This window comes from Chiloscyllium punctatum, chromosome 37 (assembly GCF_047496795.1).
Source record: "Chiloscyllium punctatum isolate Juve2018m chromosome 37, sChiPun1.3, whole genome shotgun sequence".
Taxonomy (NCBI): Eukaryota; Metazoa; Chordata; class Chondrichthyes; order Orectolobiformes; family Hemiscylliidae; genus Chiloscyllium; species Chiloscyllium punctatum.
In genome coordinates this window covers 36806463-36818730 of record NC_092775.1, presented here as the reverse complement: position 1 = coordinate 36818730, position 12268 = coordinate 36806463, and the positions used below count along the sequence as shown (strand labels likewise).

The 12268-nt window shown below is 38.4% G+C and overlaps 1 protein-coding gene across 1 annotated transcript in view; it reads left to right on the top strand.

The window, feature by feature from the left end:
* Positions 1-12268, top strand: part of gmeb2 (glucocorticoid modulatory element binding protein 2) — a 67808-nt gene that overhangs the window by 41154 nt on the left and 14386 nt on the right. The window contains exons 5-6 of the mRNA XM_072556580.1: positions 407-510; positions 7240-7397. Coding sequence (XP_072412681.1) covers positions 407-510; positions 7240-7397 — 262 coding nt within the window. The remainder of the gene's footprint in view (positions 1-406; positions 511-7239; positions 7398-12268) is intronic.

Below are 12268 nucleotides of genomic sequence, written 5' to 3'. Positions count from 1 at the left end.
TGAAGCACCAGTTGGCAGTCTTTAGAATTACCTCAAAGGTGCTTTCCACAATTCCTACCTGTCTTATTTTGTGTTTCCAGCAATTTGGTGCCTTTTCACAGATGGAGTAATAACCTAATGAAAATATATCACTGTACCATTAGTGCATGCTTTCTTCCATTTGGGTATTTGTATGATCATCTTTCTACTCTTCTGATTAGATCTCAGCAGCTTATGTATCATCATCTTACACAAACAGATCATACCTAATGGGAGGGAAAATAGAGGGAATATGACACAAGAAAAGGAAGTAAATTATTTTGGGGAGAATCATTCTACAGTATGTTAGTGAAATTGTTATAGCAGCAAAACCTAATATTTAACTTCCTACAGCTATTAAGTTGCAGTGTCTTATTTTTCTTTCCAGTTTGACAATCAACTTATAAGTCCCAAAGAATTTGTGAATCTAGCTGGAAAATCTACATTGAAAGACTGGAAGAGAGCTATCCGTTTGAATGGTGTGATGCTGAGGTTTGAGATACACTACTACTATTTAATAAAAAGTTTGATTTGTTCTATCAGTGTAATTTCAAAATTTAAACAAGAATAAACATGTTTTAATGATCAATCTTAAAATGGAGTTGCGTTGCCCAGGGAATATGATGATACCAAAATCTAGGACTAAATGTGGCATTTTTCCAATTGCAAAGTCTTGATGAGGAAAAGATCAGTCTCAGTAACACTTGAACTTTGGGGTCTATAGTGACCCTTAGTTCGTGAAATGTGTACAGTCATGCTGGTTTTCATATTAGTAAACTGGTTAGTACACACTCTGAAAGAATGCAGAGCATGCAGATCATGGCATGTGACATCAGCATAGGCATTTTGGAATTCACTTTTCAATCCAGCACCGTCTTAACCTCACAAATTTATCTTGGACTAAAAGAATACAAAGGACCCCTCGCAAGCACTTTCTAAAGGGATAATCATTATCTTACAGGTTTGCTTTGTAGTTGATTTATTCTGGTTCATATCACAATTGTACATGTTTTTACTGCTTTCTGCAATTTGAAATCTTTAAAGGTTTACAGAGAATGGTGTGAGAGGTATTGAAGTCCTTTTTACGACTTAAAGCTTCTATACAATCTGGCATTTTACATTTGCAGCCTTTTCTTTTGAAATACAGGATTTCTGAAAGAAGGAAAAGAAGCTGCTCAGAGTAAAGCATGTTGCTAAGAAAGGGAGAGGAGATGGGGAAGTGCTTTCAACAAGAGGTCACATCTGCCTAGGAAGCTTGGGGTGGGGTGGGGAAGTTTAATCTCACACCTGAAAATCAACGACAGCCAATGTCTGAGATTCCTGTGCATCTCGTTTCACACTTTTGCAACAATTGATGGTAGTCATTACAGTCACTATTACTGAAACTGTGATTACGTTCCAGATTTTATTAATTAAACCTGCCATGGTGAGATTTGAACCTGTGTCCCCAGGTTCTGGGCTTCTGGATTACTAGTCGAGTGATGTTACCATTACAACAACTTTTTGCTTTCTTTTCATTCATTCAAGGAAGGTGAGCATCAGTGCTCAATCAACATTATTACCTATCTCAAGTTGACTTTGAGATGGTGGTAGTGAGCATCCTCTCGAATTGCTATAGTCCATTTGGTGTAGATACCCACACAATGCTGTTAGGGTAGGAGTTCTGGGATTTTTACTTAGTGAAATTGAAGAAACATTGATATATTCCCAAGTCAAGATGCTAAGTGGCGTAGGGGTGAGTTTTCAGGTGGAACTGCTCCTGTGTATTTGCTGCCCTTGCCATCTAGATTGCAGTGGCCATGGTTTGAAAGGCGCTTGATGAATTTTTGCCCTGAATCTTGTAGATAGTACACGCTGTTGCTTCTGAGTGTTGGTGGGTGAGGGAGTGAATATTTGTGCTCGTGTAACCAATCAAGAGAACTGCTTTAGCTTGGATGATGTCAGCTCTCTTGAGTGTGTTTGGAACTGCACTTCTGTAAGGAAGTGGGAAGTATTGCAGCAGACTTTGCCTTGTAGCCTGTGAAGAGACTTTGGGGAATCAAGAGGTGAGTTACTTAACACCGGATACCTAACATCTGACTTATGCTTGTAACCACAGTTTTTGTATAGCTAGTCCAGTTCAGTTTCTGCTCAGTGGGAACCCCAGGGTGAAGTTAGTGGGAAATTTTAACGATGGCAATGCCATTGGAAAGGGTCAGTTGTTGGGTTCTTTCGTGTTGAAGGTGGTCATTGCCTGGCATGTGTGTGGCATGAATGTTGATTGCCACATGTCAGTCCAAACCTAGATATTGTCCAGTTTGTGCTGCATTTGGACATAGACTGCTTCAGTAACCAAGATCATTGTTGAAGTATGTGAAAATGATTGAACCTAAGACACTATCCTGACGAACATCTGCATAACTGTCCTGCGGCTGAGATGACTAACCTCCAACAATTGCAACTATCCTCCTTTGTGTTAGATATTACTGCAACCAGTGGAGAATTTCCTGATTCAGATTGATTATAATTTTTCTCTGATTTCTTGATACTACAATTGGTCAAATACAGCCTTAATGTCAAGGGCAGTCACTTTCATTGCTCCTCTGAAATCCAGCTGTTTGGCTCATTATGAACCAAGGCTGTAATTAAGTTGGGCCCTGATTCAACCCAAACTGAGTGCCAGAGAGTAGTTTATTACTCACAAGTGATTCTTGATAGGACTGCTGATGACCCCTTCCTTCACTTTACTGATGATTGAGAGTAAATTGATGGGGCAGTAATTGACCAGGTTAGATTTATTCTGTATTATGTGCACAGGGCATAACTGGGCCGACAACCTCTCCAGTTTTAGCAGCACTAACTTATGAAAAGTCATTCAAACTGACATTTAATGCCAGTGATGTTAGTTGGTGTGGGTACAATTTCACTACAAGATGAAATGGGCATTGAACAACCTGTGAGTTTTTTTTTGGTGACAATTTATCAGTTGTGGAGAAAGAGACGTTGACTTTTGTGTTGACACCTCATTACATTGAAATTTGCTAACAACGCTAAACAAATGTCAGTTTCTTTGAGCCCAATCCCTTGATTTGTTTGTTTTCAAGAAATTTCAGGTTTCTCTGGAGTTTAATACTCTAGCTGTGCAATTTAAAATTCATTCGTGTTGCACTTGAAAAATAACATTGGGATGGTGGACCGTTAGTCAAGAACACATGTGAAGGAAACCAACTGATGTGATCCAATTGGACTTGTATAAAGTTTGTTATCATGACACTCATTGTTTATTTAATGTCGATATGTTATTATTAATGTAATATAGAAATAGTGTTAAAGAACTTCTTGATGGGAAATAAAAATGCCTCTTAAAGGAGTGTTCTGAGATTCTTTCTGCTTGAAAGAAGCTATTTGTTTTTGTTTCACAGGCACTCCTGAAGTAACCTAAATTGATTATGAAGAGAAAAAGATTAGTGAAGACTAATGTAGGAACTTTAGTTAAAAACAGAGGAAGATATAATGGAGAACTAAGAGATAGCAGATGAATTAAATACATATTTTGTGCCTGACTTCACAAAGGAGGACATAGATAACATGTCAAAATGTTGGGGACCAAAGCGTTGAATGAGAGGGAAGAACTGAAAGAAACAGTACTCTTATTGTACTGTATACAGTACATAAATGGTGTTGGGGAAATTGATGGGTTCTTAAGGAAATGATCCTTGAAATAGTGGCTGCTTTGGTGGTCATCTTTCAAGAATCCTATAGACTCTGGAACAGTTCCTATGGATTGGAGGATAGTTAACGTAACGCCACTGTTTAAAAGAGGAGGTAGAGTGAAAGAGAATTATAGACCCGTTGGCCTGACATCAGTTTTGGGGAAAGTGCTGGGGTTCAGTATAAAAGATTTAACAGAAGAGTGCTTGGAAAACAGTGGCAGGATCAGAAGCTGTCTGAATGGATTTGCAAAAGGACAGATTTACTGGAATCCTTTGAAGTTGTAACTAGTGGAGTTGATTTTGGGGGGGGGGGGGGGGGGACGCAGTGCATGTGGCTTACTTGGACTTTCAGAAGGCTTTTGGTAAGGCCCCACACAAAAGAAAAGCTTATAAAATTAAATTGTATGAGACTGGGGGGAAGTATACTGAAATGGATAGAGTCAAAAAATGTGGTGCTGGAAAAGCACAGCAGGTCACGCAGCATCTGAGGAGCAGATGAGTTGACGTTTCAAGCATAAGCTCTTCAGAACTCCTCTATGGTGGCAGGGAGTGGGAAAGATGTGAAATGTGTATAATTTATATATGCTAATATTCTTTGAGTTTGGATTTCAACATTGTGGCAAATGAGTGTTGGCTACTTTTGTGAATGGTTTTCTTTTTGTTCTTCCGAAACAGTGTGTGTCAGAGCAGGTGACTGCAAACCTGGAGTGATATGTTTGCAACAGATAGAGTAAACTAGAATTTTCAGCTAAGAATAATTAACATTCATTTTAGTTTAGGAAATATTAGAATTTGAAAGTTTTTAGGGTAGTTTGGAAGGAATCTGATGGGGAAGAAACAATAATAATTTCTGTCCTAGAAACAAGCTTTACAGAGCAGTCCAGGCATAGGTCACCTCAGCAGAAGTTTAGTTTATGCAGCTTCAAGACCAAAAACATTTGGGTGAGAAATCTTGTTTATTAGAAACTGGGAAAGTTCAAGCAGTCAATTTTGTGGCTATTTGTGTAAGAACGTTCCACAATTCACAGGAAAGAAAAGTCTGGGTAAATCCATTAAGAAGAACTTAGTTAACACTGGAGAGTTAATTTCTTCCAATGGATGATGTTGAAAAATAGGTTCAAAACACTTTTGTTTATTTTAAATTTTTTCTGAATTGTCTTCTATATTGGATAGCATGGCTTTTATTTATTTCTTCTTGTGTAATGCAATGCTGCTGTGGTTAAAGGAACTCTGCAGCCTTGTGTGACTGTATTTCAATGACAGATCTGTTTTTAAATTTTTTAATATGGTCAGGCAAGCCATATTTCATTCTATGATCCTAATTGTCCATCAGCTGGAATAATGGTGCATTTACATAACAACAATTGGAACAAATTCATTGAAAATAAATATTTGTCCTTTTTACCCCAGCAGTAGAATCCCGAAGGTGCAGATTTAGGCCACTCGGCCCATCAAGTCATCATCAATCTTCCAAAGAGTGTCCCCACCCAGACCCATCTCCCTACCATATCTCTCTTTTACTATGGATAATCTAGCTACCTGCACATCCCTGGACATTATGGGGTAATTTGACATGGCCAATCTACCAATACTGCACATCTTTGGACTGCAGGACCACCAGCAGAAACCCATGCAGACACAGGGAGAACATGCAAATTACAGACAGGCAATCACCTCAGGCTAGAATTGAACTTGGGTCCCTGGTGCTGTGAGGCAGCAGTGCTAACAACTGTGCCTCCATGCTACCCACTCAATCTTATGCTAAAGCCTCAATGAGGAGTCATCCATATTTCCATGCTACAGCTTTTTGCTCACCTGACAGCACTGTAATTTGTTTCCTTTTCAACAGATTTCTGTGCACTCACTAGGTTCTGTTCATTTTTTCAGTTAATGTGGGACATTTAAACAGACTGTTAACTCAGTCCACTTTTAATAACTGAACATGAACTCCTTAAATTCATGTCTTTCATGGAATATCTTTTTCTAGCCTTCTGCTTCTGGAATATTCTTCTGATCAACGTGAGACTCTTTCCCAATCCTAGCCTGATTTTTGTATGTGTGTGTGTTTTTTTTTATTTTTGGAGACAAATACTACCAGACCCTTTGCTATTTTGGACTTCTGATTTATCTGGTTTCTGGCTCTCCTGTCTCTGTAATGTAAATGTTAAGTCAGCAAAAGCCTTGGAATGTATCCCCCAGTGGCTTGCTAGTCATGTAGATTGTTGGATGTGAGTAGGATTAGATTTGAGAATATCATTATCTTCTAAGCATTCAGCCTTACAGCTGATCACCATGTTGGCATTGACTCTTTGCATAATGGGAAGCTCTGTTTCATTCATGAATGTCAAACCATGCAAGTATACCATTCCCTTCCAGTTTTTTTTTATTTCTTCTGTTGTGCAATACCTTCCCCAATAAGGGAAAAATGGGTGTTTGTCAGTGACATGTGCAATATGCTAGGTTTATTTGGTTGTCATGGTGGAACAGATGAAAGTGTGTATGAGGTGTGAGATATGATTCTAAGCCCTGCAATGTGCTCAATACATGAAGGAAGCTGAAGGACATGAATGAACCTAATAGTTCCGATTGTAAGAAACAGTTTCTAATATTGGGTAGGAAGATATGAGCAGTGACTGCCGTTAATGATAGAATACAATAGATTGAAGATGCTTTCAGTTTCCTTGCCCACTCATGTGAGTCTTTTAACTTTTTACAGCATACAGGTTTTTGGGGCTATACTCTAAATATTAACATCTATCATTCTCTGTTTCCACTGTCTTTTCATTAAATGTATGGAGAGCCTCATTGGTCATTGTGGGTAAAGGACATCTTTTCCTATTTCCATCTTTCAGAATCAGCACAGAAGAGATGAAAGCATTAGTAGTAAACTTGCATAAACACCCACATACACAATCAGTCTCCTCCCTTTTATTCCATGAGCAGTCATTGCTGCTTGTTGCATCATAAACTGTTTCCAGTCACTTTCAGCAATCACAGTGCACCTTCCCTTTCAGAACTGTAGGTGAGTTATAACTGATGTCAGCAAATCATAACTTTGGGCCTGTGCTGAGGCTGGAAAACAGCTGGCTGCATGTAGCAGTCTAGCAGTCACAATGCACTTTCCTTTTTAGAGCTGTAGGTAAGCTGTAATAATAAGCAGCAAGTCATAACTGTAGGCATGATGCTGGAAACAGTGCTGGTTGTACATAGCATTGTCTACTCTTTGGATTGACTGCTAAGCTGTATGCTGCTGGCAATATAGTTTGTCAATATGCATTAGTCTGTTTGAGTAAGGGGCAGATTAAAAAAAAGTAACTATCATGCTGTCTCGGACTTAGAAGGTTGGGGAAGATCAATTGTCAGTTAGCTTCACCTCAGTTCCCATGTTGTCTGTAACAGTAGTAATAGACTGAAGTCGATATTAATAAGAGGATGTTGTCACTTTAGATGTTTCTGGTTGATAATGCATATGTATAAGTTTCACATGCAACTCATTAACTAAATTTGTTTTACTTTTACTTCACTGAAGAAAAATCATGGATTCTGGAGAATTGGATTTCTACCAACATAGTAAAGTGTGTTCCAATACATGTCGTAGTACAAAAATTGATCTTTCCAGTGCCAGGTCATCTTTGAGCAGTCAGCAATCAACAGAGTACATCTCAGTGACTCCTGCTTTAACTGATGGTAACACATTTTCTTTATTAATATCTATGCAATTTTTGTATACCGACAGTCAAATTGAATGGGAGATTCTTTCTGCTTGAAAGAAGCTATTTGTTTTTGTTTCACAGGCACTCCTGAAGTAACCTAAATTGATTATGAAGAGAAAAAGATTAGTGAAGACTAATGTAGGAACTTTAGTTAAAAACAGAGGAAGATATAATGGAGAACTAAGAGATAGCAGATGAATTAAATACATATTTTGTGCCTGACTTCACAAAGGAGGACATAGATAACATGTCAAAATGTTGGGGACCAAAGCGTTGAATGAGAGGGAAGAACTGAAAGAAACAGTACTCTTATTGTACTGTATACAGTACATAAATGGTGTTGGGGAAATTGATGGGTTCTTAAGGAAATGACCCTTGAAATAGTGGATGCTTTGGTGGTCATCTTTCAAGAATCCTATAGACTCTGGAACAGTTCCTATGGATTGAAGGATAGTTAACGTAACACCACTGTTTAAAAGAGGAGGTAGAGTGAAAGAGAATTATAGACCCGTTGGCCTGACATCAGTTTTGGGGAAAGTGCTGGGGTTCAGTATAAAAGATTTAACAGAAGAGTGCTTGGAAAACAGTGGCAGGATCAGAAGCTGTCTGAATGGATTTGCAAAAGGACAGATTTACTGGAATCCTTTGAAGTTGTAACTAGTGGAGTTGATTTTGGGGGGGGGGGGGGGGGGGGACGCAGTGCATGTGGCTTACTTGGACTTTCAGAAGGCTTTTGGTAAGGCCCCACACAAAAGAAAAGCTTATAAAATTAAATTGTATGAGACTGGGGGGAAGTATACTGAAATGGATAGAGTCAAAAAATGTGGTGCTGGAAAAGCACAGCAGGTCACGCAGCATCTGAGGAGCAGATGAGTTGACGTTTCAAGCATAAGCTCTTCAGAACACTCCTGATGAAGAGCTTATGCTCAAAATGTTGACTCTCCTGCTCCTTCGATGGTGCCTGACAGGTTGTGCTTTTCCAGCACCACACTTTTTGACTCTGACTCTGATCTGCAGCCTTTGTAGTTCTCACTTTCCCCTGAAATGGATAGAGAACTGGATGGCAAACAGAAACAGACAGTAGGAATAAATAGCTAATTCTACTAAGTGGCAGGCAGTGACTAGTGGGTATTGCAGCAATCAGTGCTTGGACTCCAGCTATTCACAATATATATTATTGATTTGGACGAAGGAACTAAATGTAATATCTCCAAGTTTGCAAATGAGACAAAGTTGGTGGGAGGATGAACTATAGAGAGGATGCAGAGATGCCTCAGTTTAATTTGGACATTGAGTAATTTGAATTTGAGTAGCCAAATGCATGGCAGATAAGGTATAATGTGGATAAATATGAGGTTATCCATTTTGGGAGCAAAAATGGGAAGGCAGATTACTACCTGATTGCCCCTCTACCTTTCCCAATTTATTGACAATAGGAGCTGGGTGTCCTTGGACTCTGGTCACTGAAAGACTAAACATAGGTGCAGCAGTTGGTCAAGAAGGCAAATGACACTTTGGCCGTCTTTGCAACAGAATTTGCGTACAGAAGCAAGAATGTCTTGCTTTAAATATACAGGGCCTTGCTGAGAAAACTTGGAGTATTATGTGCAGTTTTGGTCTCCTTTACTGGGAAATGATATACTAACCTTGGAGCGAGAGCAGTGAAGGTTTATCAGACTGATTTTAGGAAGGCAGGACTGAAATATGAAGAGAGTTTGGATCTGTCGGAACTATATTCATTGAATTTAGAAGAATGGAGTGGAGGTAGTGTGGGGTGTTGAGGATCTCCTAGAAACCTATTAAATTCAAAGGGGAAAAGACAGGTTTACCCCAGGAAGAATGTTCCCAATAATCAAAGTCCAGAACCAGCAGTCACCACTTAAAGATACAGGTTAGACTAGTTGGCACTGGAATGAGGAGAAATCTCATGTGGTGAGTCTGTGGAATTCTGACAGATATAGTTGTGAGGGATCAAAGGGTATGGGAGAAAGTGGGAACAAGGTACTGAGCTGAATGATTAGCCATGATCATATTGAATAGTGGAGCAGACCTGGAGAGCCAAATGGTCTATTGCTGCTATTTTCTATGATACATACTGGAGATGTGCTGTCTTTTTCTTTTTGAGATATTCAGTTAAGATGCTTCATGATTATTAAACTGGACATATGTCATCTAGTGTAGACAAGCAGGAGGCTGGAAGAACACAGCAAGCTAGGCAGCATCAGGAGGTGGAGAAGTCAACTTTTTGGGTGTAATCCTTCTTCAGGACTGGGGGTAGGTGCAAATAGAGCTGCAGCTAAAGGGGATGGGGGCAGTGCAGGGTGATGAGGTGCGGATAAGTGAAGACAGATAGAGGATATGACCTGGTTGGTCAATGGGAGGAGTGAATCCGGTTGGTGGCTGGAAAGAAGGCTTGATGAGAGGAATGAAAGGGAGGGGGAGAGGGTGATGGGAAAGGAGATTAAGTCCTCCAGGCTGTAGGCTGGCCAGATGGAAGATAAGGTGTTCCTCCAAGTTGTGGTCTGATTCATTGTGTAATCTAGTGACATATTTGAAGCAGGAAAAGGTGTCTTTACAGTATTTTGGTTAAGCTGAGTCACACTATGCAGAAAAGAAGACCATTGTATTGTGGAAATGGTTCATATGCAACAATCTTGGACAGCATCCAAGATGGTACTGATAAGTGGCAAGTAACGTTTGCACATCGCAATGACTCTTTCAAGCAAGCAAAACCTCGTCATCTCCTCTGACATCAAATTTGACATTGCCAAATTTGAAGTGCTCACTGACAACAATTACCATTGAGCAGAAAACAAAGTGAACCAGCCATACAAATACTGTGGCTACAATAGCAGGTCAGAGGCTAGAAATTCCAAGGCAAGTAACTTATCTCCATGTTTCTCCAATGCTTGTCCACCACCTGTGTCACAAGGCACCAATCATGAATGTGATGGCATACTTGCCTGGATTGGTGCAGCTCTAATAGCAATCAGGAAGCGTGACATCATCCAGGACAAAGCAAAAGTAGTTAATAAGGTGGAAAATATTTTGAGGATGTTGTAAGGTGATAGATAAATCCATGAATGGGTGAATATTATTTCCATAACAATTTTTAACCTTCCATAGGAGAGAACATGGAATCAAAAAGTTGATGGCCCAATATGAATAGCAGAAGTATTTCTTTCTCGTTATATTCAGCAGGCCTGGCAGAATCTTACCAGAATTTTCTGTTGTGAACTCAGAATTCTGAAAACTGCAGTATTTTGCTTTTACTGGTGTAGTACTGTGAGTCTTGTGCTGAATTTAAGTAATTATTGTTAGTGACCTCAAAGATAACAGGCCAGAAAGATCTAGCAATACGTGGCATGGATTTTTCTTTGTCAGTGGCCGTTTAAATCTGACACCAAATCTCATGAATATTCAGGATCCAACCGAGTGATGAAGCCAAGCAGGGTAAACAGCAAATCACGTTAAAGTATTCTCATGCACCCCAAATCAAGAATTTAAGACTATCATTAATTTGAAATTCAATTTTTAGATGTAAAATAAATAATTTTGATTCAATTAATATAGAATCCAAAACATTAAAAAAAACTTCAAATCATTTTAAAAATGACAAAAATGTTTATTATGGAAAAAAATTGACATTTTGTATGTTTTACATTAGTTTTTCAGTGCAAACAAGGTTATTTACCAGTAAGTATAAAATTTGGGCAGCACTTAAAAACCCAGTCACATTCTTCAATCAAGTGTAACTTAATTACACATTTGTATAACAAGACCAATGGCATTAAAATGGAAGTTTTTGTCCTTTACACTGCTTAGGGATTGCACTCTGGGTGATGGGAGTGGTCCTCAATAGTTGACCTTTTGATAAAGTATAGAATCACTTGACAGCAACTGCAAATTTGTATTTTATGCTGCCCAAATCTGGATTCTCGAAATTGCTGTTTGTGTAATCATGGTAAACAGATCTGACACATTTGTTGTCATTATCACCACAAAATCTGGGCTTTTTACTTTCTGGTAAAGTTCTGATTAAAATAATGATAGGAATGTGTCTGTGTTCAGAAAAAAAACCAAAAATGTTCGCAATGATAAACCTTATAAATGTGGTATATCGACAATTATGTGTTTGTATTGTTTTCAGATTATAATGCTGTTGCTTGTAAATTTTTCAGTTTAATTTCAAATTAAAAACAAACATTTTTTTCTTATTGGCACATACATTTTGCTTCTTTCAAAACCATCAAAAGCTATTTGAACAGTTATCCATTTAAGTGACAACCTGCACCATTAGAACATAATTTGGTTCTAGTTCCACAGCTGTAAACTGTGGTTCTGATGCAATTCTTCTTAATAGCTTCACTTAAAACTAAAGTATCAGATTATGTGTGGGAAGTGATGGATTGTCTTGATGATGGTTAACATTAACTAGACGTGCATGAAAGCTGTCATAGCCAATACAAAAGTCTGAAATTGAATTATATAAATATAAATTTACAATACCATAAAATTGAAACACTGATTCTCTGATAGAGCTGCCACTGTTCTTAGTGTGATTTTGAAAAATAAACAGTAGTGTTTACATACATCACAAAGTCACAGGAAGGCCATTCTAGTTGATATTCATCCTTGTTGTTATTTCTAGCTGGAATTTGCAACGCCACCTAATGCTAGAACAAAAAATTAGCAGTTTTAATTTTTAAAAAGTACACAATTATAACCAGTAGTAATGATTAAGGGCCAATTTACCATTTGTATTCAAAACTCATAATTTATTCATTTTATACAGTAATTATGTTAGCCCAGCATATCCAGTATGTTATGGTGCAAATGTTTCTT